General features: G+C 63.0%; 14 protein-coding genes across 14 annotated transcripts; 7 read left to right on the top strand and 7 right to left on the bottom strand.

Moving 5' to 3' along the window:
- Positions 1 to 252: 252 nt before the first annotated feature.
- Positions 253 to 2,776, bottom strand: OSTLU_94690 (predicted protein; the record flags this gene model as incomplete). Its single annotated transcript, XM_001419508.1, has 3 exons — positions 253 to 282; positions 308 to 546; positions 586 to 2,776. 3 exons carry the CDS (start codon positions 2,774 to 2,776, stop codon positions 253 to 255), a joined length of 2,460 nt encoding a protein of 819 aa, XP_001419545.1.
- Positions 2,777 to 4,001: 1,225 nt separating this feature from the next.
- Positions 4,002 to 5,684, top strand: OSTLU_33480 (predicted protein; the record flags this gene model as incomplete). The annotated part of the gene is made up of 1 exon (XM_001419728.1): positions 4,002 to 5,684. The coding sequence occupies one exon, from the start codon at positions 4,002 to 4,004 to the stop codon at positions 5,682 to 5,684; it is 1,683 nt and encodes a 560-aa protein (XP_001419765.1).
- A 763-nt stretch (positions 5,685 to 6,447) lies between these two features.
- OSTLU_35010 (MFS family transporter: hexose) lies at positions 6,448 to 7,803 on the top strand (the record flags this gene model as incomplete). Its single annotated transcript, XM_001419727.1, has 1 exon — positions 6,448 to 7,803. One exon carries the CDS (start codon positions 6,448 to 6,450, stop codon positions 7,801 to 7,803), a length of 1,356 nt encoding a protein of 451 aa, XP_001419764.1.
- Positions 7,804 to 8,506: 703 nt separating this feature from the next.
- On the bottom strand, positions 8,507 to 8,935 carry OSTLU_33478 (predicted protein; the record flags this gene model as incomplete). The annotated part of the gene is made up of 1 exon (XM_001419507.1): positions 8,507 to 8,935. One exon carries the CDS (start codon positions 8,933 to 8,935, stop codon positions 8,507 to 8,509), a length of 429 nt encoding a protein of 142 aa, XP_001419544.1.
- Positions 8,936 to 9,619: 684 nt separating this feature from the next.
- OSTLU_16756 (predicted protein) lies at positions 9,620 to 11,254 on the top strand (the record flags this gene model as incomplete). Its single annotated transcript, XM_001419726.1, has 1 exon — positions 9,620 to 11,254. The coding sequence occupies one exon, from the start codon at positions 9,620 to 9,622 to the stop codon at positions 11,252 to 11,254; it is 1,635 nt and encodes a 544-aa protein (XP_001419763.1).
- A 40-nt stretch (positions 11,255 to 11,294) lies between these two features.
- OSTLU_33476 (predicted protein) lies at positions 11,295 to 13,350 on the bottom strand (the record flags this gene model as incomplete). The annotated part of the gene is made up of 1 exon (XM_001419506.1): positions 11,295 to 13,350. One exon carries the CDS (start codon positions 13,348 to 13,350, stop codon positions 11,296 to 11,298), a length of 2,055 nt encoding a protein of 684 aa, XP_001419543.1. The 3' UTR covers position 11,295.
- Positions 13,351 to 13,529: 179 nt separating this feature from the next.
- On the top strand, positions 13,530 to 15,674 carry OSTLU_33475 (predicted protein). Its single transcript, XM_001419725.1, has one exon. It carries the CDS (start codon positions 13,574 to 13,576, stop codon positions 15,671 to 15,673), a length of 2,100 nt encoding a protein of 699 aa, XP_001419762.1. The 5' UTR covers positions 13,530 to 13,573; the 3' UTR covers position 15,674.
- A 38-nt stretch (positions 15,675 to 15,712) lies between these two features.
- Positions 15,713 to 16,465, bottom strand: OSTLU_33474 (predicted protein; the record flags this gene model as incomplete). The annotated part of the gene is made up of 1 exon (XM_001419505.1): positions 15,713 to 16,465. The coding sequence occupies one exon, from the start codon at positions 16,463 to 16,465 to the stop codon at positions 15,713 to 15,715; it is 753 nt and encodes a 250-aa protein (XP_001419542.1).
- Positions 16,466 to 17,370: 905 nt separating this feature from the next.
- Positions 17,371 to 18,315, top strand: OSTLU_10093 (predicted protein; the record flags this gene model as incomplete). Its single annotated transcript, XM_001419724.1, has 1 exon — positions 17,371 to 18,315. A coding segment is annotated over one exon (945 nt), but the record flags the coding sequence as incomplete, so codon positions are not given.
- Positions 18,316 to 19,434: 1,119 nt separating this feature from the next.
- Positions 19,435 to 19,947, bottom strand: OSTLU_33472 (predicted protein; the record flags this gene model as incomplete). Its single annotated transcript, XM_001419504.1, has 1 exon — positions 19,435 to 19,947. One exon carries the CDS (start codon positions 19,945 to 19,947, stop codon positions 19,435 to 19,437), a length of 513 nt encoding a protein of 170 aa, XP_001419541.1.
- A 447-nt stretch (positions 19,948 to 20,394) lies between these two features.
- On the top strand, positions 20,395 to 21,129 carry OSTLU_16752 (predicted protein; the record flags this gene model as incomplete). Its single annotated transcript, XM_001419723.1, has 1 exon — positions 20,395 to 21,129. A coding segment is annotated over one exon (735 nt), but the record flags the coding sequence as incomplete, so codon positions are not given.
- Positions 21,130 to 21,388: 259 nt separating this feature from the next.
- Positions 21,389 to 22,429, bottom strand: OSTLU_4642 (predicted protein; the record flags this gene model as incomplete). The annotated part of the gene is made up of 1 exon (XM_001419503.1): positions 21,389 to 22,429. A coding segment is annotated over one exon (1,041 nt), but the record flags the coding sequence as incomplete, so codon positions are not given.
- Positions 22,430 to 22,765: 336 nt separating this feature from the next.
- OSTLU_33470 (predicted protein) lies at positions 22,766 to 24,283 on the top strand. The gene has a single exon (XM_001419722.1). The coding sequence runs from the start codon at positions 22,794 to 22,796 to the stop codon at positions 24,276 to 24,278; it is 1,485 nt and encodes a 494-aa protein (XP_001419759.1). The 5' UTR covers positions 22,766 to 22,793; the 3' UTR covers positions 24,279 to 24,283.
- A 34-nt stretch (positions 24,284 to 24,317) lies between these two features.
- Positions 24,318 to 25,748, bottom strand: OSTLU_88208 (predicted protein; the record flags this gene model as incomplete). The annotated part of the gene is made up of 1 exon (XM_001419502.1): positions 24,318 to 25,748. The coding sequence occupies one exon, from the start codon at positions 25,746 to 25,748 to the stop codon at positions 24,318 to 24,320; it is 1,431 nt and encodes a 476-aa protein (XP_001419539.1).
- Positions 25,749 to 26,047: the final 299 nt, after the last annotated feature.

Raw genomic sequence — 26,047 nt, 5'->3', positions numbered from 1 at the left:
AAATAGTCAGCGAACGAATAATACGAAATGGCGGTCGTGAACTTCGGTTGCTTAGCCGCGGCGATGCACTAGGTGAGGAAATAATACGTGAAATAATAAATGATAAGTTACTTCATGAACCGTGCGCGGTGATTTCGTCTAAAATTTCCGTCCAACGCTTCGCTTCGTTCAATGACAGTTCGGCGACGCCTTCGCGCGCGCGGAGTCTAATCAACGATACATCCACGTCTTCGGTCGACTCTCTTTCGAGACCTAATGCTTCGAAAGCGCGCATGCAACCCTCTGGAGTCGAGAATAGTACTCCCACCGGGTGAACCTCCCATCCATCGCCCTTCATCTCCTTTATCGTCGCAGGACCGAGTGCTGCGAGCGCTCTCGCTTCGCACAACTCAAAGAGCTGACGATTGCCTGGAATATCTCGCGCGAAGACTAAAGTCCCCACCATCATCGCTTCAGCGATGGTTCCGCTTTGACCTTCCGATACCGAGGTGTTCAACAAAACTTTCGCCTCGCCGATGAACCTTACAAGCGTCGCGCGATCGACACCTGCTAGCAAGGTACAATCGGAACGACCGTCAAACTGACATCGCACGCGTTTCGCGTACGCCGAATCGAGGAAAGGGCCGCACACAGTCAGATGTGCTTTGATTCCATTTGAGTTATACGCAGTCAATGCGTCGTTTATGAAGCACACGTCCTTGACTGGGCGTAATCCCGCAGGTAGGAACATGATCGGTATCGATAGGTCCGCAGGCCGCGAGGTGCCTTGAAGCTCGCCGGGTGTTTCCACAGTTTCATCTGCAAGCCTTTTGCGCTTTGAAGCCTTCAACGTGCTCGGGAGCATGACTCCTTGCGGTATCAGTTTGGTTTTAGATGTCGAGTCCGACTCGATAAATTTCAACGCACCTTTGGGTGCGGCTTCTATCATGGACAAGGAAAACGAGACAACTTTTGTCGCGACGTCAACGCGTCGGCGAAATTGTTCCTCAGCGAGCGCAGACTTTCGAGAATCCACGTTGACGTCGGTGCCGCCGAGCACTAGAACGATAGGCGGGAGCATGTCTTTATATGCCTGTACGGTATCGATCACGGCACCGCACTTGAAAGCGTGCAAGACGATGATCAAATCGACGTTCATCGCGTGTATTATGTTCGCCAAATCCTCCTTTGACTGCGGCAGATCAAAAATCGAACGCGTGATGCTCATGATGTGATTCTTCTCGAGATGCGAAGAAATTCTTTCCATCGTGACCACGTTGCCACATTTTGCGCCGCTCTGTATTTTTTGCGGAAGAATGCAAAGCGCGCGCTTTTGCGAGCCACCGATAGCGGCGCGAAATCCACTGAACGTGTTGTGCATGTGCGGCCAAAACGAGTGTCTATATGCCGCACGCGCGATGGGCGCGCTCGTCGCCCAACACCCGCCTTTGACGACTTTTCTATACCCAAACCACGGACAGCTGTTTTCGCGATACGGGTAGTCCATTTGAAAACCGGGAAAAGGCAGGAAAGCCGACGCCGTCCATTCCCAAACGTTGCCCAACATCTGTCGGCAACCGTGCGCGCTATCGCCCGCACCCAAAGCACTGACATCAATAGTACCTCCAAAGTGTCCACCAAGATTTGCTTTGTCTTCTGAAGGAGATTCTTCACCCCACGGATACGTGCGACGCTTTGTGGTTTGTTTGTCCGTCGACCAACTCGTCGTCGTTCTCGCGGCTGCTTCCCATTCCGCCTCAGTCGGTAAACGTGCGCCAATCCAGTTACAATACGCCTCGGCTTCGTACCACGACACGTGGCACACAGGGTGCTGCGGATGTAGTGCGCGTGGCGCTTCATCAAAGTACGCACATCGCCAACTCTCACACGCGGGTGCTTCTTCGCCGTTGCTTAAGAATTTCACGCACGGCGACACTTTCCAACCGAGAGGCGCCAACAATTCACCCGCGGCGCGTCGTTTTTCCACCCATCGCCACCCTTCGTGACTCCAAAGACTTCTGTCGGCATAACCTCCTGTTTCGACAAAGCACGCGAATTGCGCGTTCGTGCAACACGTCTTCGCAATTTTGAACTTTGTCATTGGTACGTCGTGCGCCCATCGCTCGGCGTCGAACACCCACTTGTCCTCTCGCTCGGCGCCTAAAGAATAGGTCGTCCCCACATCCACGTCGACATATCCTTGAAGAGTGATCACTTGAGTACTACAGGCCGAACATTCCCCGTTTCTCGAGCGCGCCAAGACCGAGTCTCCCCACAAATTCGCCGGATATCGCTTTGGCGCCTCCATCTTTGGCTTTGAGTATCCCAACGTATTCCTGGCCTGCACGTAATCTTCCACGTGCCAATGCTCGTGCACGATCCCATACGTGTGCAAATACGTCTCGCACGCCCCCATCTCTCGTGCGTCGTCGTCTCCCAGCAACGCTTCGCACGCCTCCGCCGCGGCGTCCCTATACCGCTCGCACGCCCCCGCGCTCGCGTCGATCCCGCACACCACCTCCGCCCGCCACCGATCCGCGTAGTCCGCCCTAAAACTATCGAATAATTCCTCCACCACGTTTTGTCCCGACTCATCCTGTCTCTCGAACACCATGGCGCGCGACTTCGCTCCTCGTTCGCTCGCCGCGTTCTCCGCCACCATGAACTCGTAAAAGTGTCCCACGTGTCCATCCGACCAATCGAACGGATTCACGCCTCCGCTCGCCCGCGCCCGGCGTTGGAGCGGCGTTAAATCTTCCATCGCCCTTCGCCGTCGCTCGCGGACGTCCGCGTACATCGCGCGCATCGTTTTCACGGTGTTTTTGTGGTGCTTTTCCTTGAGCGTCCCGAAGACGTCGAGCTCGGTGAGCTCGCGCTCGTCGCGACGACGCGGCGCGGCGCCGTCGCTTCCGGCGACGGTGGCGTCGGAGTGTATGCCGTGAAACGCGCGGTCGCGGTTCGCGCGCATCGTGGCGAGGCGAGAGGCGGCGTCTGAAGTCGGACGATCAACGACTGTTGTTCGGGACGAGCTACTCTAACTACCCAGACGCGCGACTTAATACTCGCGAATGACGACGCCGCCGCATCGAGGATCTAACACGCGCCAACGCGGCGCGGTGCGACGGTACTTGTGCGCGTCTAAGACCCACCCCTGACGCGCGGCGCGCGCGAAAACGTCGAGATCCTCGACGCGCTCGCGCTCGAGCGTCGTCGCCACGAAACGGCGCGCGGCGGCCTCCGTCCAACTCGACAAGCGTTCTCTCGAGCGGTGCACGAACGGGCGCGCGCGCGCCGTCGCAGTTTCCAATCGCAATTCGCGCTCGGCTATTTCCACGTCTAACGCCGCGATGGCGTCGCGGCGTCGTCGTACCGTTTGCGCGTCTCGAGCCTGCCTCGCGCGCGAACCAAACGAAACGAGCGCGTCGTCAGTCCCTCCGTCGTTCACCGACCCATTCGCGCGTCGCGATGCGCACCTGAAATAACGAAATCATCGCCTCGTTCGCCGCGCGACTCGTCGCTCGCGCGTTCGCCGCTCGCGCGTTCGCCGCCTCCGCTTCGGCGCGTCGCCGCGCCTTCGACGCCGCGCGCGCTCTGATCCTCGTCTCTCGCGCCTCTCGCGCCACCGTCGCCTCCCGCGCGCGCGCGCGTCGTTCACTGTCCATCGCTCGCGTCGTTTCCTTCGCGCGCGCGTCCTCGGCGCGCCTCTGCGCGTCGCGCCAATCGCGAACGCGCGCTCTAACGGTCGCCGCGTCCGCCGACGCGTTCGCCATCTCTTCCGCCGCGGCCCGCGCCTCGCGCAGCCGCGCGCGCGGCGTCAACGCGAGCGTCGCGCACGCCAACTCCGCGGCGTTCGCGCGCGCCAGCGCGCGCTGTCGCGCGATTCTCGACGCGATTTCGTCTTCGAGCGGCGTCATCGTGTGCCGCGCCGCGCCGCGATGTCGACCGACGCCGCGCCCGCGCCCGCGCCCGCGCCCGCGGCGTCGCGAGCGCAGAGCGCGCTCAAGATCGCGCGCCTCGCGGCGATGTACGGCTTCGCCGTGCGCCTGACGCGAAGCTTGACGACGGTTTCCGCGCCGAAAGCGTTCCAAGACGTCGCGACGACGACGACGACGACGACGGCGTACGCGGACGTCTGTCGGAACCTGTGGCGCCGGGACGAAGTCGTTGACGTGCGCGTGCACGCGCTCGCGGAGGATTACGAGGCGTCGAGCGTGAATTTTCACGCGGAGACGCCGCTGTGGGGGACGACGGCGCCGCTGGCGTCGGCGACGCGCGACGTCGAGTTGGATCTCGGGGTCGCGCTCGTGGACGCGGTGGCGAGAAACGTGAGCGTGAAATTGCACGCGATCGTTTCGCGTTTAGGCGCGTCGCTGGATCCGGCGGACGAGGGGTACGACGATGGGGACGTTTTGCGAGTGTCTTTCGACGCGACGATTTGGCGAAGACGAAGAGTCGCGCGAAGGAGGAAGCTCTTGGGCGAGGATTCGGCGCGGGCGGAGCCGCGCGAGGACGGGACGGAGGGGTTGGAAGATGGGATGGAGTATTATCAGGCGTATTATAAACCCAACGCGACGTTGACCGTGGTGGATGATTTCGCGGCGTATCGCGGGGCGACGATTCCAGACATCCTGGCGAGGCGAATGCGATTTTCGGACGAGCGGCGGTCGGGATACTATCCCACGGTGTATTTTAACGAGTTTTGGATCATCAAGAGCCATCTGCGCGAGCTGAACGAAACGAGCGCGCGCGAGATGAAGATAAACTTGAACCTCGAGACGATTTCTCAGTTTCGTTGGCAGATGGAAGAGTCCATGGAGCAGACGTGGTCGACGCAACGCGCGTTCGGCGCGGCGGGAGAACACGACGCGGACAACATGAAGCGCGTGTTTCTCGAAGGAAATCCGACGTTGCTCGCGGTGACGACAGTTGTGAGTTTGCTACACACGATATTTGATTTCTTTGCATTCAAACACGACGTGCAGTTTTGGCGAAATCGCAAAAGTCTCGAAGGATTGTCCGCTCGAAGCGTTCTTTTGAACGCCTTTTGTCAGCTCGTCATCTTTTTGTACCTGTGCGACAACGAAACGTCGTGGATGATACTTATTTCCAGTGGTTTGGGCGTCGTTATTGAGTTTTGGAAGGTGACGCGCGCGATGGACGTCTCTGTTGATCGAGACGGACGCTTTCCGCGGCTTCGCGTCGCCGACAAGGCGAGCGCGCTCAAGAGCGACACCGCTCGACACGACGCGGACGCCATGCGCTATTTGTCGTACGCGCTATATCCACTCGTGGGAGTATACGCCGTGTACAGCCTGCGCACGCACGAACACAAAGGTTGGTGGTCGTTCGTCCTGAGTACGCTCGTCGGGGCTGTCTATACTTTTGGTTTCATCAGCATGACGCCTCAGCTGTACGTCAACTACAAACTCAAGAGCGTCGCCGCTATGCCGTGGAAACAGATGGGCTACAAGTTCCTAAACACCATCATCGACGACTTATTCGCCTTCGTCATCAAGATGCCCACACTTCACCGCATTTCCGTCTTCAGAGACGACGTCATCTTCCTCTTATTCTTGTATCAGAGACGCGTCTATCGCGTCGACGAAACTCGCGCGAATGAATTCGGCTACGTCGCCGACGCCGGCGCCGAAGACGAGAGTAAGAAGGACGATGCGACCGAAAACGAGAGTAAGAAGGAGCGATGACGCGCTCGATAGAAAGTTAGATTTCGATAGCTCGAGAATAATACGACAGCCCGTTCGCTCGCGTCGTCCTCAGTTCGCGCCTCGCGCGGCGATGCCGCCGAGCAAGGAGGAACTCGAGCTCGCCAACAAGGCGCGCCTGTTCCAGAAGGCGCGCGCCGAGAAGAAAGCGAGAGATGATCGTCGCGACGGTCGCGAGTCGCGCAGGCGCGAGAGACGCGCGCGTCGCGCGAGCGCGAGTCGAGATTCCAGCGCGTCCCCGCGCGCTTCAGTCTCTGGGATGTTGAAGACGCTCTTCAGCGGCGCGCCGAAAGTCGGACGCGCCAACGACGGCGAACGCGAGGAATTACTGCGAAATGATCGAGGGTACGCGACGAGCGACACCGGGACGACGCACGCGGACGACGCGCGCACGACGCTGTCGTCGAGCAAAAAATCGCGGGGTGTTGACGGCGGCGAGTCGTCGACGACGTCGAGCGATGACGATGACGCCGGCGATGCACGCGCGAATCGGATGTTCGTGGAGAGCACGAGCGCGCGAGGGTACACGCGGTTGACGCGGGACGCGCTGCGGACGCTGGATGAAGTTGAACGCGGCGTCGGCGTGAGCGCTCGGGTGTCGGGAGCGAACCTGCACTCGACATCGAGCGTCGTCGCGGCGATGGTGCCGAAAACCTGGCGCACGTGGGCGGCGACGGCATCGGTATCGCTCACGTGCTTCACCGTGGGGTTGGCTATCGGGTTTCCGTTTGCGGCTAGGAAGACGATGTCGTGCGGTGGCGAGACGGCGGCGTGCGGGACGGATGGCGCGAACGAGGACGAAATCGCCACTTTACAAGCGGCGCTCTTCCTGGGGGCGATTGTGGGCGCAGCGCGCGCGGGTTGGGGGTGCGATAGGTTTGGTAGGCGCCGAACGGTTGTTGCGGCGACGATACCGGCGATCTTAGGGTGGGCGCTGGCGGCTTGCGCGCCTGCGTTTTCGACGACGGCGATGGTTGGGAGGGTGCTCGCGGGCATTTCTGTGGGTATTGTCACCACTGCGGCGCCCTTGTTACTCATTGAGGCTAGTTCAAAATCTATGCGCGGTGCGCACGCGATCTTGCCTAATTTGGCCATCGTAAAGGGTGTGTTGTTCATGTATCTGAGCCCGTTGAGTCCGGTGACGATGCACTGGAGACACTTAGCCGGCGTGTGCGCTATGTTCAACGTCATCGCTCTGATCATCGCCATTATATGCGTAGTGGAATCTCCAAGATGGTTGCTGGCGCGAGAAATGCGCATCGAGGCGGTGGAAGCGTTCACAACGCTTCGAGGGGCGTATAAGGAACGCGAGGCAATGGAGGATGTCGCGAACATCGTCGCTCGCGAAAATGCAAAGACTTCACCACCCGGCGCGTTTGCCGCGTTCAGGTGGTACGATCTATTGCTTGACTCGCATCTATCGAGATCGATGATGATCGCTTGTGCGCTCGTCGGGATCCAACAGCTCGGCGGACTGTCGCTCGCCGTGCACGACGACGGCGAAATTCCGTCGAACGGCGCGGTGCCGTCGTCGACGGAGACTCGGATCGCATACGTCGTCACGCTCTTGTTCGGCATCATGGTGTGTTCGAGAATGGTAGATTACATGGGGCGGAAGCCGTGCATGCTGGCATCTTTAGCGGGTATGTGTCTCTGCAACCTCGCCATGGCGAGCGCCGCCGCCGGCTACGCCTTGGGCTCGGCGCGGGACGCGCTCGACGTCGCCATCATCTCATTTGCCTTCTTCTACGGACTTGGCATGGCGGCGATACCGATGCTCATCGCCGCTGAGCTGTTCCCTCAGCACGCGCGCGGTACGGCAATCTCGCTCACGCTCACGCTGTACTGGTCGTACGTCTTCGTAGAGACGTTCGCGTACGAACTCGCCCTCGACGCCTTCGGCGCGTCTGCCATCCACGTCTTCTTCGCCGTCGTGTGCGTCGTGGGTGCGATTTACGTCAAGTACGCCGTCCTCGAAACGGCGAACCGCGCGCTCGAAGACACGGTCGCCTTGGTCATTCCTCACAACGACGTTCGCGTCGCGACGGCGCCGTCCAGGCCGTCCAGGCGCAAAGAAGCTAAACGCGTCGTCATTCTCTGACCACCGCGCGCGCCGCGCGCACCGTAGCCAGCGCCGCAGTAGCTTTAGAAACCATATCATTAGACACGCGCGCGAACATCGGTATTCCGACATTCCTTCAGTCCTCGCTCGACTCGTCGTCACTTCGCGACTCGCGACGCTCGTCGTGATGAATCCTCTCGTACACATCACTTACTGAGGCGGCTGAGGCTACCTGCGCTTCGCGACGGCGATCGAGCGCGCCATCGTGGCGAAATTTCCGCGAGCCTCCGTGGCCGCGGAGCCGACGCCGACGACGAGCGGCGCGCTCGAGGTCAAAGTCGCCGGCGAATTAGTGCACTCAAAGTTGACGCGAGGCGACGGGTACGTCGACGATCCGGTGAAGATTGAGCGCATCTTGAGCGCCGTGGAGCGCGCGCTCGGCGAGAACGCGCGGTAGGCGAACGCGCGGCGGCGCGCGCGCGGTCGCGGGACGACGCGCGGCGCGCGGGGACGAAGGCGGAGTGACTCGGGACGCGAAAACGCCGATTCGTTCGGCGCCGCGTCCGCGATGATGGACGCGCCGACGCGACGGCGATGGATCGTGCACGTCACGATCGCGTCGTCGTCGCGGTTCGTTCCCGCGACGTCGCGCGCGGTGCCGCGTCGACGCGCGGATTTTTGAAAACAGTTACAGTACGTGCGGTTGAAAATAGTAACGGTTACGGTTACATTTTACGCGCCGTCACGCGTTCGCCGGAACGGCGACGTCTATTCTACGTCTAAACGCCAACGCCGTGGCGTCGTCGTCGCTAGTTTTCGCGCGCATGGCGTCCAATAAAGCCATCTTCGCCGCGTTCGTGAACGTCTTCTCGTCCGTCGGCGCCGCCGCCGCCGCTCGAGTCGCCGGCAGGTGCGCGGTGAGAACGAACACGCCTCTCGTCGTCGAGATCGATTCCCCATCGTACGCGTACGCCCCGTCTTCGCTCAGCGCGGGAAGCAACGCCGGGACGTGCTCGGGCGACATGTTCGCGACGTCGTGCAGCACCACGACGGCGCCGTCCTCGTCGCGCGAACATCCCGCCAAGTGTCGCGCCAGCGCGCGCTGCAACCGCCCTCGCGCCTCGTCCGCGTCCAACTCCCGCAGGTTCGCCGCCGCGCAGTCCAGCGTCATCGCGCACCGCCCGCGCGCGCCCCTCCGCAGCGTCGCCTCCAGACTCGCCCGCGCCGCGCGCAACCCCTCCGGCGTGTTCGCCGCCACCAGCACCGTCGGCGCCTTGTGCGACGCCCGTCGCGTCGCCACGTCCTCGACGAAGAACTCCACCGCGCTCGCGCTTCGCGTCACCGCGTCGAGCGCGCGCCGCAGCGTCGTCGCGCGCGCCGCCGCGTCGGCGTCCGCGCCGCCGCCGCGTCCCGTCGTCGTCGCGCGTCGCGCGCGCAGCGCGCCGAGCGCGAGCGCCGCCGCGAGCGCGACCAAGAGCACCGCGCGCGACCGCGCGTTCGACCGCGCGCGCGTCGCGCGCGTCGTCGTCGTCGTCGCCGTCGCGCGTCGTCGCGGTCGGTCGGTCGGTCGCGGCGGCGGCGGCGCGCGCGCCGGCGTCGCGCCGCGCGCGCGCGTCGCGCGAGCGGGCGGTGATTTTTTTTCGTCGCGCGCGCTCTCGTCCGCGGCGCGCGTCGCGGCGCGGCGCGCGCGCGGCATCGCGCGCGCGCGAGTGAGACGGCTCGATTTGAATTCAAAATCATCCAGCGCGATCGATCGCGCGCCAGAGCGCGACGCGACGCGCCCGTGGACGCGCGAGACCTCGCGGCGAAGAAACGAAACGCGCGCGCCGGCGCGCGCGACGGCGCGACGCGCGCGATGGGCGAGGCGACGCTGGAGCTCGGCGAGGCGGCGCGTCGAGCGAAGAACGACGACGCGTTCGAGGCGCTGCGGCGCGACGCGGAGGCGCGCGCGCGCGAGGACCCGCTGAGCGATGGAGACGTGATCGTCGTGCGACGAGTGCGCGGCGCGAGGAGCGCGCGGGAGGCGTTCGGGGAGGCGGTGTTGGACGAGACGACGGCGCCGCGGTTGACGGCGGTTCGAATAACGCGCGGGGACGAGGGAGGGAACGGTAAAGAGGGCGCGAAGTACGCGTTCGTCGTGCGCGATGGGAATTTTGACGCTGGGTGTTATGGGAAGTACGTCACCGTGCACAAGGGGGAGACGGTGATGCGGTTCGAGACGAAGGCGGTGACGCGGGAGGCGCAGTGGGCGCTCGCGGGCGGAACGCGGAGAGACGGAAAAATTACGCTGCGGTCGTGCGCGAGGAAGGATGTGATTTTGGAGGGGCGCGTGGAGAGGAAGTGCTCGGCGCTCGTGGCGTTTCGCGCGTGGTCGGCGTACGAGCGCGCGAGCGAGACGGAGGCGCAGTATCAGGTGGACGTCGAACTCGAGTGCGAGACGTTGCTCGAGACGCTCGCGGACGGGTTCGCGAAGGAACTGCGGGCGATCGAAGCGGATATCATCGACGCGGGGCGGGCGAAGCTGGGTCCGCGCGTTATTCCCGATGAGATGCCGTCGCCGATCGTGCCGGTGAATCCGTTCGCGCGCGCGTCGCCGATGGCGGCGTCGCCCGAGCCGCACGTCGTCGAGCTCGATCCGCTGCCGAGCTTGGAGAAGCGTTCGAACGACGTGAATCCGTCAACACCCGCGGGCGCGATCGGAAGCTGGCGCGGTAAGCACGTGTTCAACGATATGGACGATTATCCATCGCCCACGGACGCGGAAATTGCGGCGGTGCGAGACGAAGCGTGGCGATTCACATCGACGGCGAAAAAGTCGACGGCGGCGCGAGGAAATCCTTTCGAGGACACGCCCGCGTCCTCGAAGTCGACGCGCGTGCCGCAAGCGACGCCGGGAATGAGTGATTATTGGGAGTTTGACAACACCGTGGACGAGTCGATCTATGAAGACGCGCGAACGCCGAGTTCGTTCAACGCCAGAGAAGATTCGACGTCCTCGTTTGAATTCGACGCAAAGGAGACGAGGACGACGACGACGACGACGCTTGCGGGCAAGTACAATCAATTCGAGTCAGACGATATGGAGTCGGCCGCGATTCGTAAGAGTGGTATCGATCCTAGAAACGTCGTCTCCACACCCGGCACGACATCGGCGATGCTCAAGTACGTCGGCCAAATGTATGTGTCTGAATTCCGTTCCGAAATGAACATTCTCAACGTGCCGTACGTCACTCTCGACGAAGTCGTCGTAGATTTTGTCGAGCACGCGGCGAGAAAGCGCGGTGATCCCACATTCAACGACCCTCGAGTGCAGATCAATGAAGCGCTTTCCGAGCAATATATCATGTCGATGAAGACGGATGACTTTTTGTTACTCTTGCACGACTACGGCGATGAGCCTGGATACGCTGAAGTGGCGACGTTGAAGCGCGCTTTGGCGATTGCGATCACGACCAAGGGTGCGTTGAGCTCGAGCGATAGCGAGATTTAGTGGATCTAGACGCTGCTGAAATACATGTGCTAATCGATGAGCTAGAATCGAACGTATGAAAAGTTGAGAAACGTGTTCGTACTCGTAAAGAAGACGAGGGGCGACGAGCTCGTTCGCCAATCCACCGCGATCGCGACCGGTGCGTTGGCGTACGGAAAGTTACCTAGCGACGGTGACACGCACTCGATCGCTCCCGAGTCGGCGACGCGCGCGGACACGGTGACAGCGCTGAAGCGACACCCACCCGTGCCGAAATCATCCGTATCTGGCGTCCCCGACGAGCTTTGCGACACGACCCACGTCATAGTCGGATCCAGGCGCACGGGTGTCCCTCCTTCTAACGATCCACGCACTGGAGATATGGACGCCGACGCGACGTTTACGGCATACTCGATCGAAGCTCCCGAATCCAAGGCGTTCGCGCTCGCCGAAGCAGGACGCATGACGACGGCCACCGCCGTTGTTCGCTGATTGTTCTGCACCACCACGGACGCCGCGGGCGGTAGCTCGCACGCGACGAGAGCGGAACTCGCGCGAGCGCCGGTTCCCACTGCCCATTTGAAACTCGACGACTCGTCGGCAGTGAACACGCACGACGAGTACGGATCGGTGCCGGCGTTCAAATTCGAGCCGTACACCCACACGATGCCACCGCCTTCGCTCGGGCTTCGTCTTGGCGACGCGCTGATCGCCCGCGGTGGATCGACGAACATGACTTGCGTCACGCCCTCGTATTTCCCACCGGTGATGCCCATCGCCACGAATCCCACCTCGACGTTCAAAGGAAGGAGACAGTTTAAGATTTGGTCAAAGGGAGACGCGTTCGCCGTCGTCGATTTGAACACCGAAGTCACGTTGTCGACAACCGTAGTCAACACGCACGTGAAATCTTCTTCTGAAGAAACTTGCATGACTTGTTTCCCGCGACCGAATAGGAATAACTCGTCGTTGAGGAGTTCGTACGGGCTCGTCGGCTTTGGCGTACCGCCCGAGTACGTCGTCACGTCCGTCGATCTCGTCACGACCGACGCGCTCTGTTCGGCATACCGTACGCCAACCATGATCGGCACGTTCGCAATATCATCCTCCGCGCGCGCAGGGGCTACGCACGTCACCGTGGACGTAGACACCGACCGCGCGCTCACGCGCGTCGTTCCCACGAGACAACCGATGTTTGCCCAATCTCCATCCGAATCGCTCACTCCGACGCTGATCGTCTCTCCCCCAGTGAGACCGTACGTCCCACTACTCACGGTCGCCGCGCCCGGGGTGAGCCAGTAGTTTTCCTTATAACTCACCACATTCGTCAGCGAGCCGCCGTCGTTTCCCAAGACGCCGACGGCGAACCGCGCCAGCGTCGCCTTGGACGGCGTCGTCCTCTCGTACGTCGGCGATTCGCATCGATACAGCGCGGAGCTCACAAACAGCCCTCTGTGTTCGGCCGCCTCCGCCGCCGTCCCCGTCGCCCGCATCACCCACGACCCCGCGTCGTTTCTGGACTCAAAGTAACACCCGAGCGCGCCTCGCGCGAAATCTCCACCCGTCGCGTACGTCGGCATTCCCATCGGTGCCACGCTCGCGATGACGTCATCCACGCTCGGTATCTTCATGAAGTGCACGCTGCCATCCTCCCCCCCCCCGCTCTCGCCCCCGAACACCGCCCAATCGTACCCTCCGTTCGCGCTCCAACTCCCGCGCGCGAAGCCCAGCCTCGGCGTCCCCGTCGCCCCGTCCACCGCGTTCACCGCGCACTCAAACGCGCTCGCGTCCGAGCCATCGAACGCGCTCACCGCACCGTTATCCCTCGCGTCTCCGAACGCGCACCGCGTCGTCGCGGCGCCGTTCGCGTTACAATCCGCGCACGCCGCGTCCCGGCCCGGCAAAAAGTTCAAACCGTGCACCGTCACCGCGCTCGTCCGTCCCGCGAACGCGCTCGGCGGCAGCACCGCCGCCTCGAACGACGGTCGTCCGCCCCCGCCCGCGTTCGCCGCGCGCGCGCGCGCGTTCGCCGCGCCCGCGAGCGCGAGCGCGAGCGCGACGACGCGCGATGCCGCGGCGCTTCGCGCGCGGTCGCGTTCGCGAGCGCGGCGGCGCATCGCGCGCGCGTCGCTCGATCACGTCCGCGCGCGCGCGCGGGTCATGCGCGACGCCTCGCGCGCGCGCGCGGCGCGTCCGTCGCCGACGGTCCGACGCGCGTCGGTCTCTGACGCGTCCGGTGGTGCGATTTCCCGGAAATTCGACGATTCGCGCGCCGCGCGCCGACGCGCGAGAACGGCGCGCGCCGAATCGCGCGCGAAACGACGCGCGAAAAGGTTCGACATGCGCGTCGTCGCCGTCGCGTGCTGCGCGCTGAACCAGTGGGCGCTGGACTTTGATGGAAATTACGCGCGGATTCGAGAGAGCATCCTGCGCGCGAAAAGACTCGGCGCGCGCTATCGCGTCGGGCCCGAGCTCGAGACGTGCGGGTACGGGTGCGAGGATCACTTTCACGAGCGCGACACGGAGACGCACGCGTGGGAGGTGATCGCGAAGCTGTGCGAGGAGAAGGAATTGATGCGCGGGGCGGTGGTGGACGTCGGCGCGCCGGCGACGACGCGCGGGGCGAGGTATAATTGTCGAGTCATCATCGTCGACGGCGCGATCGCGTTCGTGCGACCGAAGAGAGCGCTGGCGGATGATGGGAATTATCGCGAGTCGCGGTGGTTCACGGCGTGGACGCGCGCGAACGAAGTGGAGGAGTTTACGCTGCCGGAGAGTTGCGCGAGGTTCGGAATGGACGGGAAAACGAGCGTGGCGTTCGGGGACGGAGCGGTGGTGTTCGACGACGCGGGATTAGGATGCGAGACGTGTGAGGAGTTGTGGACGCCCGACGCGCCGCACATCGCGTTGGCGTTGAATGGGATTGAAATCGTGAGCAACGGGAGCGGGTCGCACCACCAATTGAGAAAGTTGGACGCCAGGATGAATTTGATCAAGAGCGCGAGTGGGAAGGCGGGTGGGGTGTATTTGTACTCCAATCAGCGCGGGTGTGACGGTGGGCGATTGTACTACGATGGATGCGCGTGCATCGCGGTGAATGGGGAAATCGTGGCGCAAGGGAAACAATTCGACGTGAGCGACGTCGAAGTCGTCGCCGCGACGGTGGATCTCGATGAAGTTCAATCGCATCGAGGAGCGTTTCAATCGATGAGTGTACAAGCGGCGAGTGTGAAGCGCATACCTACCGTGCGTGTATCGGGCAAGCTGTGCGTTTCTGAGAATCTCAAGGTGACGCCGAAGCGGGCAATTTCGTTTCATGCGCCCGAGGAGGAAATCGCGCTCGGGCCAGCGTGCTGGTTGTGGGATTATCTCAGGCGCTCGGGCGCGAGCGGATACTTTTTGCCGCTTTCCGGAGGCGCCGACTCGGCCAGCACGGCCGCCATCGTCGGAAGCATGTGTCAACTAGTCACCAGGGCGGCGAGCGCGGGGGACGCGATTGTCGCCGACGATATTCGTCGCGTCGCCCAACTTGCGAGCGACGTCCCGATCCCGAGCGCCGAAGAGTTGGCGAAGATGATATTTACGACTGTTTACCTTGGCACGGACAACAGCAGCGCGGAGACGCGCGCGCGCGCGGCGGCGCTCGCGAATGATATCGGCGCCTCGCATTTGAGCGTCGCCATCGACGTCGTGGTGACAGCCGTCGTAACATTCTTCACCACGGTGACTGGGAAAACGCCGAAATTTAAGGTGGACGGCGGGTCAAACGCGGAAAACTTGGCGCTTCAAAACATCCAAGCTCGCGTGCGCATGGTTTTGTCCTTCCTTTTCGCGCAACTTTTGCCTTGGGTTCGAGGTAAATCTGGCTTTTTGCTCGTGTTGGGGAGCGCGAACGTGGACGAGGGATTGAGAGGATACATGACCAAGTACGATTGCTCGAGTGCCGACGTAAATCCGATTGGCGGCATCAGCAAAGCCGATTTGCGATCGTTCTTGCGCTGGGGGGCGATGAATTTGGGATATCCCACGCTCGCAGAAGTCGAAAAGGCGCCGCCTACCGCGGAACTCGAACCTATTCGCGATGACTACGTACAAACCGACGAAGAGGACATGGGTATGAGTTACGACGATCTCGGTGTTTACGGAAGGTTGCGTAAAATCGCCCGTCTTGGACCAGTGGCGATGTTCAAGCGTCTGTACACCGTGGAGTGGGCGGATCGCGGGCTCTCTGCGAGCGAAATCGCCGAAAAGGTGAAGAAATTTTTCTTCTTTTATTCGTGCAACAGGCACAAGATGACAACGCTCACGCCGTCGTATCACGCTGAAAATTACTCGCCGGACGACAATAGATTCGATCAGCGACAGTTCCTGTACAACGTGCGATGGCCGTGGCAGTTCCGTAAGATTGACGAAATCGTCGAGCGAGAAAAGTCGTCGTGAAGAGTCTTTAGAATTCTCTTTAATTGTATTGGTAGAGAGCTACATTCCTATGTTCATGTGAATCAAATCCGAAATAGTCGGTTCGTCCACGTTGCTGTCTTCATACAGCCAGACTTCCTCGAAAAGACGCGGCATTCTGTACATGTCGCCAATGTTCGGACCCTTCATCGGACGCTTCAAGCCGCGTTGACGCCGCCTCTGTTCCATCTGCGCCTTCTTCTTTGCCTCAATCTTCAGCACGATTGACAGCTCTTCGGGCGTTGACAACGCGATCACCTTGTTTGTTCCCGGGTGCACCACCACCGTACTGGCGCGAGCCAAGAGCATGGCGCGGCGTTTGGTCAAGTCGCGCACGCGCTGCATGCGCTTCTCGTAAATCTCCATCGCCTGTCGTGTCTTCTTTTCCTCCTCCGTCTCCGGCGGTGGCGTCCCCGCGCGCGACGGTTCTTCGCTCACATCGGCGTCTCCATCGAGACGCTTCAACTCTTTTGCCCGCGCGCGTCTCAATTCTCGCTCCGTCGGCGCGCTTCTCGCCGCGAGCTCCATCGCCTTCGTCACCTTTGCCGCCTCCGCCCGCAACCTCTTCCGCTCCCTCTCCGCCGCCTCATTCCACGCGTCGTCCTCCTTCATCGCCGCTCTCACCCACGCCTCCGCGACCGCCTTCGCCTTCGACCCTTTCGCCTCTGCTCGATCCCGCACCGCTCGAAACTCCCACGCCAGCTTCCGAAACTCGCAGTACGCGTCCCCGCAATTCTTATGCACCCTACAATTCGCGTACCGCTCCGTCCGCATCTCGATCGTTTCCCGCCTCGCCGCCGCCTGCGCGCTCCCCGCGCCGCCGTCCGCGCCCCGTCGCGTCGTCCGTCGCCCCACGGTCTCATCCGCGCCCGCCACCGCGTCCGACATCGTCGAATCCAATCCAAACCAGTCCAATCCAATCCAATCCAAACTTTCGTCGCGTTCGTCGCGTCGCGTCGCGTCGCGTCGCGCGCGCGCGACCGACCGACCGACCGACCGCGACGCGCGTCGATCGCGCGCGCGCGCTCGCCCGCGCGCCGACGTCGCCGCGTCGTGCGCGCGCGAGTGACGACCCCTCGCTCGATCGCGCGCGCGACCTCGAGCGGTCGAGGCGACGCGCGAGAGACGCGCGACGCGACGCGACGAATCGACGCCGTCGCGCGCGCGCGACGCCGCGCGCGACGACGGCGCGCGACGAACCGACGACGCGAAATTTCTCGCGTCGATGGCGCGCGACGCGCGACGCGCGCGCGACGGCGCGCGCGCGCGACGGCGTCGACTCGTCGAGCGCGCGCGAGAAACGCACGCGTAACGCTCGAGACGACGGCGCGCGCGAACGCGGCGCGCGCGCGACACGGCGACGCGACGGCGCGACGCGCGCGCGCGTTCGGTCGAGGGAAATGATCATCGAAGAATTGCGCGACGAGGACGCGGGCGCGGACGGCGCGGACGGCGCGGACGGCGTCGCGAGCGTCGATCATGGACGAATCGTCGGGACGCGCGAGGCGGAGGCGGATGATGGAGGGAAGAAACGGACGACGGAGGAGATGCGCGCGGAGCTCGAGCGGTTGCGCGCGGTGCGAAGGGAAATGCTCGCGCGCGCCGAGGACGACGCGGAGTCGCGCGCGATCGTGGATGAGGCGGAAGCGCTCGAGCCTCGGTATTACGACGAGCGCGCGCTCGAGTACACGAACGGCGACGAGTACGTGGGCGAGTGCGTCGATGAGACGCGACACGGACGAGGGAGACACGTGTGTAGCACTGGGGACGTGTACGATGGGTACTGGAGGGACGATAAGCGACACGGACGAGGGACGATGACATTCAAGTCGGGATTGAAGTACGAGGGCGAATGGGAAGACGACAAGACGTGCGGGCGAGGGAGGTGCGAGTACGTCAACGGCGACGTGTACGAGGGTGAGTGGAAGAATGATCATCGCTGGGGGTGGGGTACGCAACGTTTCGCGAGCGGGGACGTGTACGAGGGCGAATGGGTGGATGATATCGTCGAGGGTAATGGGATGTATACGTACGCGGACGGGTCCACGTTTAACGGCGCGACGCTTTCGGGATCGCGAGTGCGCGGAAGGTACGCGGCGAAGGACGGATCGGTGGAGTACGACGGAGAGTGGCGCGGTGATTATCGGCATGGTCGCGGTAAGTTTGCCGCCGTTGGGTCGTACAAGTACATAGGGCAGTGGCGCGACGATCTCAGGCACGGGCGAGGCAAGTGCGAACTCGCCACGGGATCGACGTACGACGGCGAGTGGCGAGACGATCAGTATCACGGCAAGGGCGTGTTGAAAACAGCGACGTTCGAGTACGTTGGAGACTTTGAAGGGGGTCGTCGAAAAGGACAGGGCGTTTGCAAATTCACCGACCTCGGTGAGGAGTATCGCGGCGCGTTCGACGAAGACGCCGAAAACGGCAAAGGCAAGCGATTGTACGCCGACGGCACAATTTACCAGGGCGAGTGGTGTGACGGTAAGCGACACGGCAAAGGCGCGTGCACGTACGCCAACGGTGATGAATATCAAGGCGAGTGGGTGCGAGACGAGCGACACGGTTACGGCGTGTGCGTCTTCGCCGATGGCACAAAGTATCGCGGCGAATGGGAACGCGATTGCTGGTGCCAAAGTACCGCCGAACCGGCGTTTACGAAAGTTTTCGGGCCGGGCGTCGTGAAAGCGCGCGCGGGGGAAGCGAGCATGATTGGCATCGAGGCGAAGGATGAGTTGAAGAATAAACGCTTGAGCGGGGGAGATATATTTACCGTCAAGCTAACACACGTGGATTCCATGGAGACGGACGACGAACTCGTCGAATACGGCACCGTGACGGATAACGGCGACGGGACGTATGTGGCGTACTACACGTGCACGGTCGCCGGCGCGTATCAGTGCGAAGTCATCATTGGAAACGACGAACAGTGCGGAAACTCTCCATACGACGTCGTGGTCGAGCCCGCGCGTGCGAGCGCAAAGCATTGCGTCGTCGAAGGCGATGGTACGAGGCGAGCCGCGGTTTCACAGCGCGCATCGTTTACGATCAAGGCTCGCGATGAATTCGATAACGATGTGTTTGGAAACTTAAGCGAGCAGCTTCCTTTGCAAATCTCGGTCACCGACGTCAACGGACACGAAATCAAAACTAAGGATGGAGTGAAGATTGAAGACGACGGACGCGGGCGATTCGTGGCTTCGTACGAGCCCGTCGAGGATGGCTTTTACCGTCTTGTCGTGTCGTGTCGAGACGTGCTCATGGGCTCGAGTCCATACGCGCTTCGCGTGCACGCTAGCTCTCATGAGTCAAAAATGCCGAGCGGTGACGCGCGCGTACCCGAAGGATCCATCGCGCCCGTGCCAAACGATCTCGCCAGAGATTGGGAAATCATTGCGAAGGCGGATTTCACGCGCGACGACGACGATTTCGGTTGGGACACCGAATCGGAAGACGAGGAAACGGCGGAAGACAAGGCCATACGCGAGAACCCGGACGTGGCGGTGATAACGAATTACGAAGACTTGTACAAGGTTGGTCGGTTGCAAAAGCGAATGAAGGAAAAGCGTGCCGAGGAGCAAGCCAAGAAACTCGCCGACATGAAGGCAAAACTCGAAGTTTTATCCGTCGCGCGATCGGAGAGCGCGACCGTCGAAAATACGTCCGCGCGCGCGGCCTCTTCGTTAAAGGATGTAGATTGATAATCGTTTCGCATGGTACATTATTAATACTTCTACCGTAACTCACCCGTCGTCATCCGCAAACGACAGCGTCGCGGGAGGCGGCTTCTTTTTCTTCTTCTTCGCCTCCGTCACATCGCCTCCGGCGACGTCTTCACCGTCGCCGGCCGTCTCTTTACGCTTCGACCCTTGAAACTTGAACTTGCCTTCCTTCAAGGACGACTCTTCCGCCGCTTCCGCTTTTGCGAGCGATTCCCGCAAAGACGCGTTCTCGTCGTCCAATTCGCACGCCCTCCTCCACGCCGCGGTCGCCTCGGACAACCTACCCAGCGCCGAGCACGCCGTCGCGAGTCGAACGTACCCCTTCGTCCACTCGCAGTTCAATCGAATCGTCTCCTTCGCGTCATCCAACGCGTCGTCGTACCGCCCAAGCTCGGCGTACGCGGCGCTCCGATTACTAAAAAACACCCAATTTTTCGGCTCCAGCGCCGCCGCGCGCGAAAACGACGCCACCGCGTCTTCGAATCGCTTCTCTTGAAACGCCCTGTTCCCCTCGCCCTTGTGCACCGCGGCCATCTCCGCGATCGACTCGTCGTCGTCGAATCCCAGCGCGCTCAACGCCGACCGCCGCGGCGCCGCCCCCGTCCGCGCCCTCGCGTCCGTCTCGCCGCGCACCGCCTCCGTCCGCGCGTTCACCGCGTCGTTCACCGTCGCTCGCGCGTCGTCGTCGTCGCGCGTCGTCGTCGTCGCGCCCAGAAGTCCCGCGTGCGCCTCTAGAAATTTTGGCAATCTTCGAACGTACGCCACGCTCCCCTTCGCGCCCTTCCGCGCGCCCGCGCCGCCGGTCGATCGCGCGCCGTCGTCGCGCGCGTCGCCGTCGTCGCCGCGTCCGACCTCGCCGTACTGATCGTCGTGCGCGTGCGTCTTCCTGCCGCCGCGGGACATCGCGTCGCGCTCTGCGGCGCGCTGCGTCGCGCCGCGTCGCGCGCGGCGCGGCGCGCGCCGCCGCGCGCGGCGCGCGCGATGGCCACCGCCTCGGACGCCGCGTCGCGTCCGCGAGCGGCGCGCGCGCCGCGCGAGGACGCGTCCAAGACGCTCGTGCTCGTCCTGTGCGGCCTGCCGGGGGTCGGGAAGACGACGCTCGCGCGCGCGCTCGCGCGACGCGCGCGCGAGAGCGGGCACGACGCGCATCACGCGCGTTACGACGCGCGCGAGCTGCGCGCGATGACGCGCGAGGACGGGACGACGGCGTTCGAGCCGGCGCGGTGGCGAGCGGCGCGCGCCGAGGCGGCGGCGGACGTCGACGCGGCGACGAGACGAGGAAACGCGCGAGAAGACGGCGTGAAGACGGTGGTGATCGTGGACGATAACATGTATTACAGAGGAATGCGGTGGGAGGTGTTTCGCGCGGCGAGGGAGGCGAGGGCGAGCTGCGCGTGCGCGCACGTGACGGCGCCGACGAAGGAGGCGAGACGGCGAAATCGAAATCGCGAGGGCGCGGAGGCGGTTCCGGAGGAGGTGTTCGAACGCATGACGCGCGCGTTCGAGGCGCCGGCGGTGACGACGCCGGGAGATGGGGCGACGTTTCCGGCGTTCGTCGTGGACGCGACGGAGGAGACGGACGTGGACGCCGCGTGGTCGCGCGCGCTCGAGTTTTGGGGACCGGCGCCGGATGTTCCGGCGAGCGAAGCGGAACGCGAGCTCGAACGCGAGGCCGCGCGCGCGGAGACGGCGAAGTCGGCGTTGCACGCGCTCGATGTTCGTGCGCGCGCGAGCGTGTCGCGCGTCGTCGCCGACGCCGCGGACGCCCGACGAGCCGCCGTCGCGGCGGCGGCGAACGAAGCGCGACGCGCGCTCTTACGCGACGCGCGCGCGCTCGACGGGTCTCGAGACGATGTGTTCGAAGAGATGGCGATGTTAGAGGGCGCGTTCGCGCAGACACTTAGCGATTTGTAGAAAAATTCGTTGCTACGGTAGTACAATTACAGCTCGTTTACAATTCCCAGGTGTCGCCCTTCGTTTTTCTAAACTTCCACGCGTGCGTCAGGCTCTCGTGCAAATCCGTGTACTTTGCCTCCCACCCGAGCTCGTGTTTGATCTTGTCCACGTTCGCGTACACCTCGGCGTAATCTCCGGGCCGAGGTTCAGCGCGATAGTGAATCTCTATGTCGACGCCCGTCACCTTTTTACACGTCTCCACGAACTCTCGCATGCTCACGCCGCTCCCCGTGCCGACGTTGTACAACGACGGAGGATTATCAAATTTGTTCTTTTCCGCCACCGCTATGTGCGCGTCCACTAAATCTACGACGTGCACAAAGTCTCGTATCGTCGTCCCGTCCCGCGTCGGGTGCTTCGTCCCCATCACCGTGAGCTTGTCGATGTTCTTCATCGCCGCGTCGAAGCACGCGCCGGAAATTCTCCCGTGCTCGCGCAACTCCGCGCGCGGCAACTCGCCCAACACGCCCTCGGGATCGCCCCCGAACACGTTGAAATACCGCAAAATCGACGCCTTAAACTTTGGATTCGCCAGCGCGTAATCCTTGATCGCGTTTTCGGCGTACAACTTGGACTTGCCGTACGGATTAATCGGCCTCGTCGGCGTCGACTCGGTGATGGGCAACTTCTCCACGTTCCCGTACGTCGCGCACGTCGAGCTGTAAATCATCTTCCTCACATCTTTCGCCTGCATCACTCGCAATAAATTCACCGTGTTCGTCGTGATGTTCGAGTAATACCTCACCGGATCCGCCATCGACTCCCCCACGTACGCGATGGCCGCGAAGTGAAACACCGCGTCCACCGGCATGTTCGTGTTCCCGAACGCCGCGTCCACGTCCTCGACGACGCCCAGATCCCCTCGCACCGCTCGCAGGCTTCCCTTCGGCGCCATCCTTCGCAGCGCCTCGACCGCGCCCGCGTTCCCTCGGCTCATGTTATCCACCGTCGTCACCGCGTAGCCGCGCCGCAGCAGCGCCTCGGCGCAGTGCGACCCGATGAATCCCGCGCCGCCCGTCACCAGCGCGTGCGCCTTGCGATCGCTCGCGAACGCGAACGCGCGTCGCGCGTCGTCGAGCGTCCTCGCGTCGCCGCTCGTCGTCGACGCGAACGCGTCGCGCGCCGCGCGTCGCGTCGTCATCTTTTCGACGCGCGTCGGTGGCGCCGCGCCTCGCGTCGTCGCGCGCGCGACGCACGCGAGCGTCAGCGCCACCGCGAGCGCCGCCGCGGGTCGCCGCCGATCGCTCGCGCGCGCGCGCGCCATCGTCGCCGTCTGCGGTCGCGCCGATGCGGTGCGTCGCGTGCCCGCGTCGTCGACCCCCTCTCTTCTTGAGTCACGAACCGTCGATGGCGCGTTCGAGGGTCTGTCGATCCGCCATCGCGCGCCATCGCGCGACGCTCGAGCCGCGCGCGAGCCGCGGACGATGTCCGACGCCGACGCGATCGAGCGCGATGTCCTCGCCGCGATCGCCCGCGACGGCATCGCGGACACCGCGTCCGCGAGCGCGCGCCACGGCGTCGATCATCAGGCGGTCGTCGGCGTCGTCAAGCGGCTGACGGCGGCGAACATGGTCGTCGCGCGCGCGATCGAGCGCTCCAGGACGACGCTGACGGCGGAGGGCGAGCGGTGCGTCGATGAGGGATCGCCCGAGGCGCGCGCGTTCGCGTGCGTGCCGGAGGAGGGGATCGAGCTGGACGCGTTCAGGACGCGCGCGGGACCGGGGGCGGCGGACGTCGGGTTCAAGCAGGCGATGCAAAGGAATTGGTTGGCGATGGTGAAGGGAGCGACGCCGAGGGTGGAGCGACGGGTGGAGACGATCGAGGATGACGTGCGGGAGGCGCTGCGAGCGCTGAGGGGTGGAGAAACCGTGGATGCGAAGACGCTGGAGACGCTGACGAAGAAGCGAAAATTGGCCAAGGAGGAGCGGTGGAAAGAGTACGAATTGACGAAGGGGGCGGAGTTCGCGCTCGAGCGCAAGGTGCTGCCGGCGGATTTGACGAAGGAGATGATGAATGAAGGGTCGTGGAGGGGACAGGCGTTTAAGGCGTATAATTTGGTGCCGGGGGCGGGGGCGCAGCCGGCGAGCGGGCACGTGCACCCGTTGCTCAAGGTTCGACAGGCGTTTCGGGAGATTTTCTTCTCGTTGGGGTTCTCGGAGATGCCGACGAATAACTTCGTGGAGAGTGGATTTTGGAATTTTGACACGCTGATTCAACCGCAACAGCACCCGGCGCGAGACGCGCACGACACGTTTTTTATGAAGACGCCGGCGACGATGAACTTTGCGCCGGAGGATTACGTGGAACGCGTGCGTAAGATGCACGAGACCGGGGGGAACGGTTCGATCGGTCATCAGTACGCGTGGAAGCGCGCAGAGGCGGATAAGAATATTCTTCGCACGCACACCACCGCGGTGAGCGCGCGCATGCTGTACGACATCGCGCAAACCGGTTTCAAGCCGGCGCGAATGTTCTCCATCGATCGCGTGTTTCGCAACGAAGCCGTCGATCGCACGCACCTCGCCGAGTTCCACCAAGTCGAGGGTGTTATTTGCGACAAAGATCTCACGCTCGGCGATCTCATCGGCGTGTTGTATCAATTCTTTGAGCGTCTCGGGATGACGCAGCTTCGATTCAAGCCCGCGTTCAACCCGTACACCGAGCCTTCAATGGAAATTTTCGCCTTCCACCCGATGCTCGACAAGTGGGTCGAGGTCGGTAACTCCGGGATGTTTCGTCCGGAGATGCTCGAGCCGATGGGTCTGCCCGAGGACGTCAACGTCATCGCCTGGGGTCTCTCGCTCGAGCGACCGACGATGATCATGTACGGCATCGACAACATTCGCGACTTGTTCGGCTCGAAGATGCAAATCACGTCGGTGAAGAACAACCCGATTTGCACGATTTAATTAACGACCATCTATCACGATACAATTCAAGACTAGAAACTAATTCGTCGCGCCGGTTTCTTTCGCTTCGATCCATTTGGAAAAGTACGTCGTCGAACGCACGTCTTCTCGCCATAAGCACTGGCCGAAATAATCCGCGTCTCGAACGGCATCGACATCGTCGATGACGCGCTCGATGGCGTCGAAGACGTCGGGTAAGTTGACGCGGGCGGAGAAGAGGCGATCGAGGAGGTCGGCGCCGTTTCCGCGAGCGAGACGCCACAAATTTTCGTCTTCGTGAAGACGAACGGCGGCGTCGGCGATATCTTGCGGGTTTGTGAAATCGCCAAACCCGCCCCACCCGTGCTCGGGGTCTATCGGCGCGCTCGAAGTGGGCGACCAAAACTCGACGACGTCCGGCACGCATCCCTCGGAGCCGATGGGCGTCGTGCACGCGGGTAATCCGTATCGCCACGCGTCGAGAATCTTGCCTTTGATACCGGCGCCGAACCGAAGCGGGGCGAGCAACACGCGATGCGCGCGCAACGTCTCGCCCAAGTCCTCCGCGAAACCTTCGAACAAGAATCCTTGCGCTGGTTTGTGAAATCGTCGACGATGGTTTTCGGTGGCGTAAGATCCGTACACGCGCATCGTCGCGTTGGGGAGCTGTTTGCGCACCAACGGCCACACCTCTTCGCACAACCACTCTACAGAATCTACGTTTGGTTTATGCATGAACGTACCGATGGTGGCGAAATCCTTCCGCGCGCTAAAATCCCTCTTCATCGCCTCGGCGTCGACGGAATCGACGAAGAAGGACGCCAAGCGTAATTTCCTCTCCGCCACGCCGCACTCGCGCGTCAACCACTCCTTTTCCACGGGCGAGCACACCAGAGTTAAATCGCTCCTCTGCACGCTCGCGATCTCGCGCATCAAATCCTCGTCCCTCGCGTTCGGCGCGCTCTTCAAAACCTCCTTCGCCGCGTCTTCGCCGCGCGTCTTCGCCGCCTTCGCCGCGCGTTCCCTCGCCCTTCGCAGCGCGTGCGCGTCCTGCATGTCGAGCACTCGCACCACGCTCGGCGCGATCTCCCGCAGCCTCCCCGCGTACGCCTCCTCCGCGAGGAACCTATCGAACACGACGCAATCCGGTCTCGCCGCCTCGACGAGCGCGCGCAATTCATCCCCTCGATTCGCCTTCATCCGGCGCGTCTCGGCGCCCATCGCGCGGAGCGCGTCCTCCTGCCCCGCGCGCGCCTCCGCGCTGGCGACGCACGTCACGCGCCACCCTCGCCGCAGCGCCTCCGCGACGAGCGCGACGGACCGCGCGCCCGCCGCCGAGGACGACGGTTCGATCCACTCCCACCCGACGAACGCGATCGACGGCGCCGTCGGCCTCGCGGCGCGCGTCGATCGCGCGACGCGCGCGCGTCGGCGTCGACACCGCGCGCCGCGCGTCGCGGATCGCGCGACGCGCGCGGACGCGGATCGCATCGCGCGTCGCGAATTCGCGCATTCGCGACGACGGCGCGTCGCGACGCGTCGCGACGCGCGCGCGACGCGCGTCCGCGCGCGACGGCGCGCGACCGCGCGCGCGAAATTTTTCTCCGTCGCGGACCGCGCGCGCGCGCGCGTTCGCGTCGCGCGCGTCGCGACGCGCGCGTCGACGCGAATCGACGGCGAAACGCTCGAAACGTCCCGCGGTGACGTCGGTCGTCGCGTCGGCGCCGCACACCGCGCGCGCGACCGCGCGCGACGCGCGCGACGCGAACGCCGAGCGCGCGAAAATACGA

Source organism: Ostreococcus lucimarinus, chromosome 9 (genome assembly GCF_000092065.1).
Source record: "Ostreococcus lucimarinus CCE9901 chromosome 9, complete sequence".
Lineage (NCBI taxonomy): Eukaryota > Viridiplantae > Chlorophyta > Mamiellophyceae > Mamiellales > Bathycoccaceae > Ostreococcus > Ostreococcus sp. 'lucimarinus'.
Note: the sequence above shows the minus strand (reverse complement) of the source record. Positions and strands in the feature narration are given on the sequence as shown.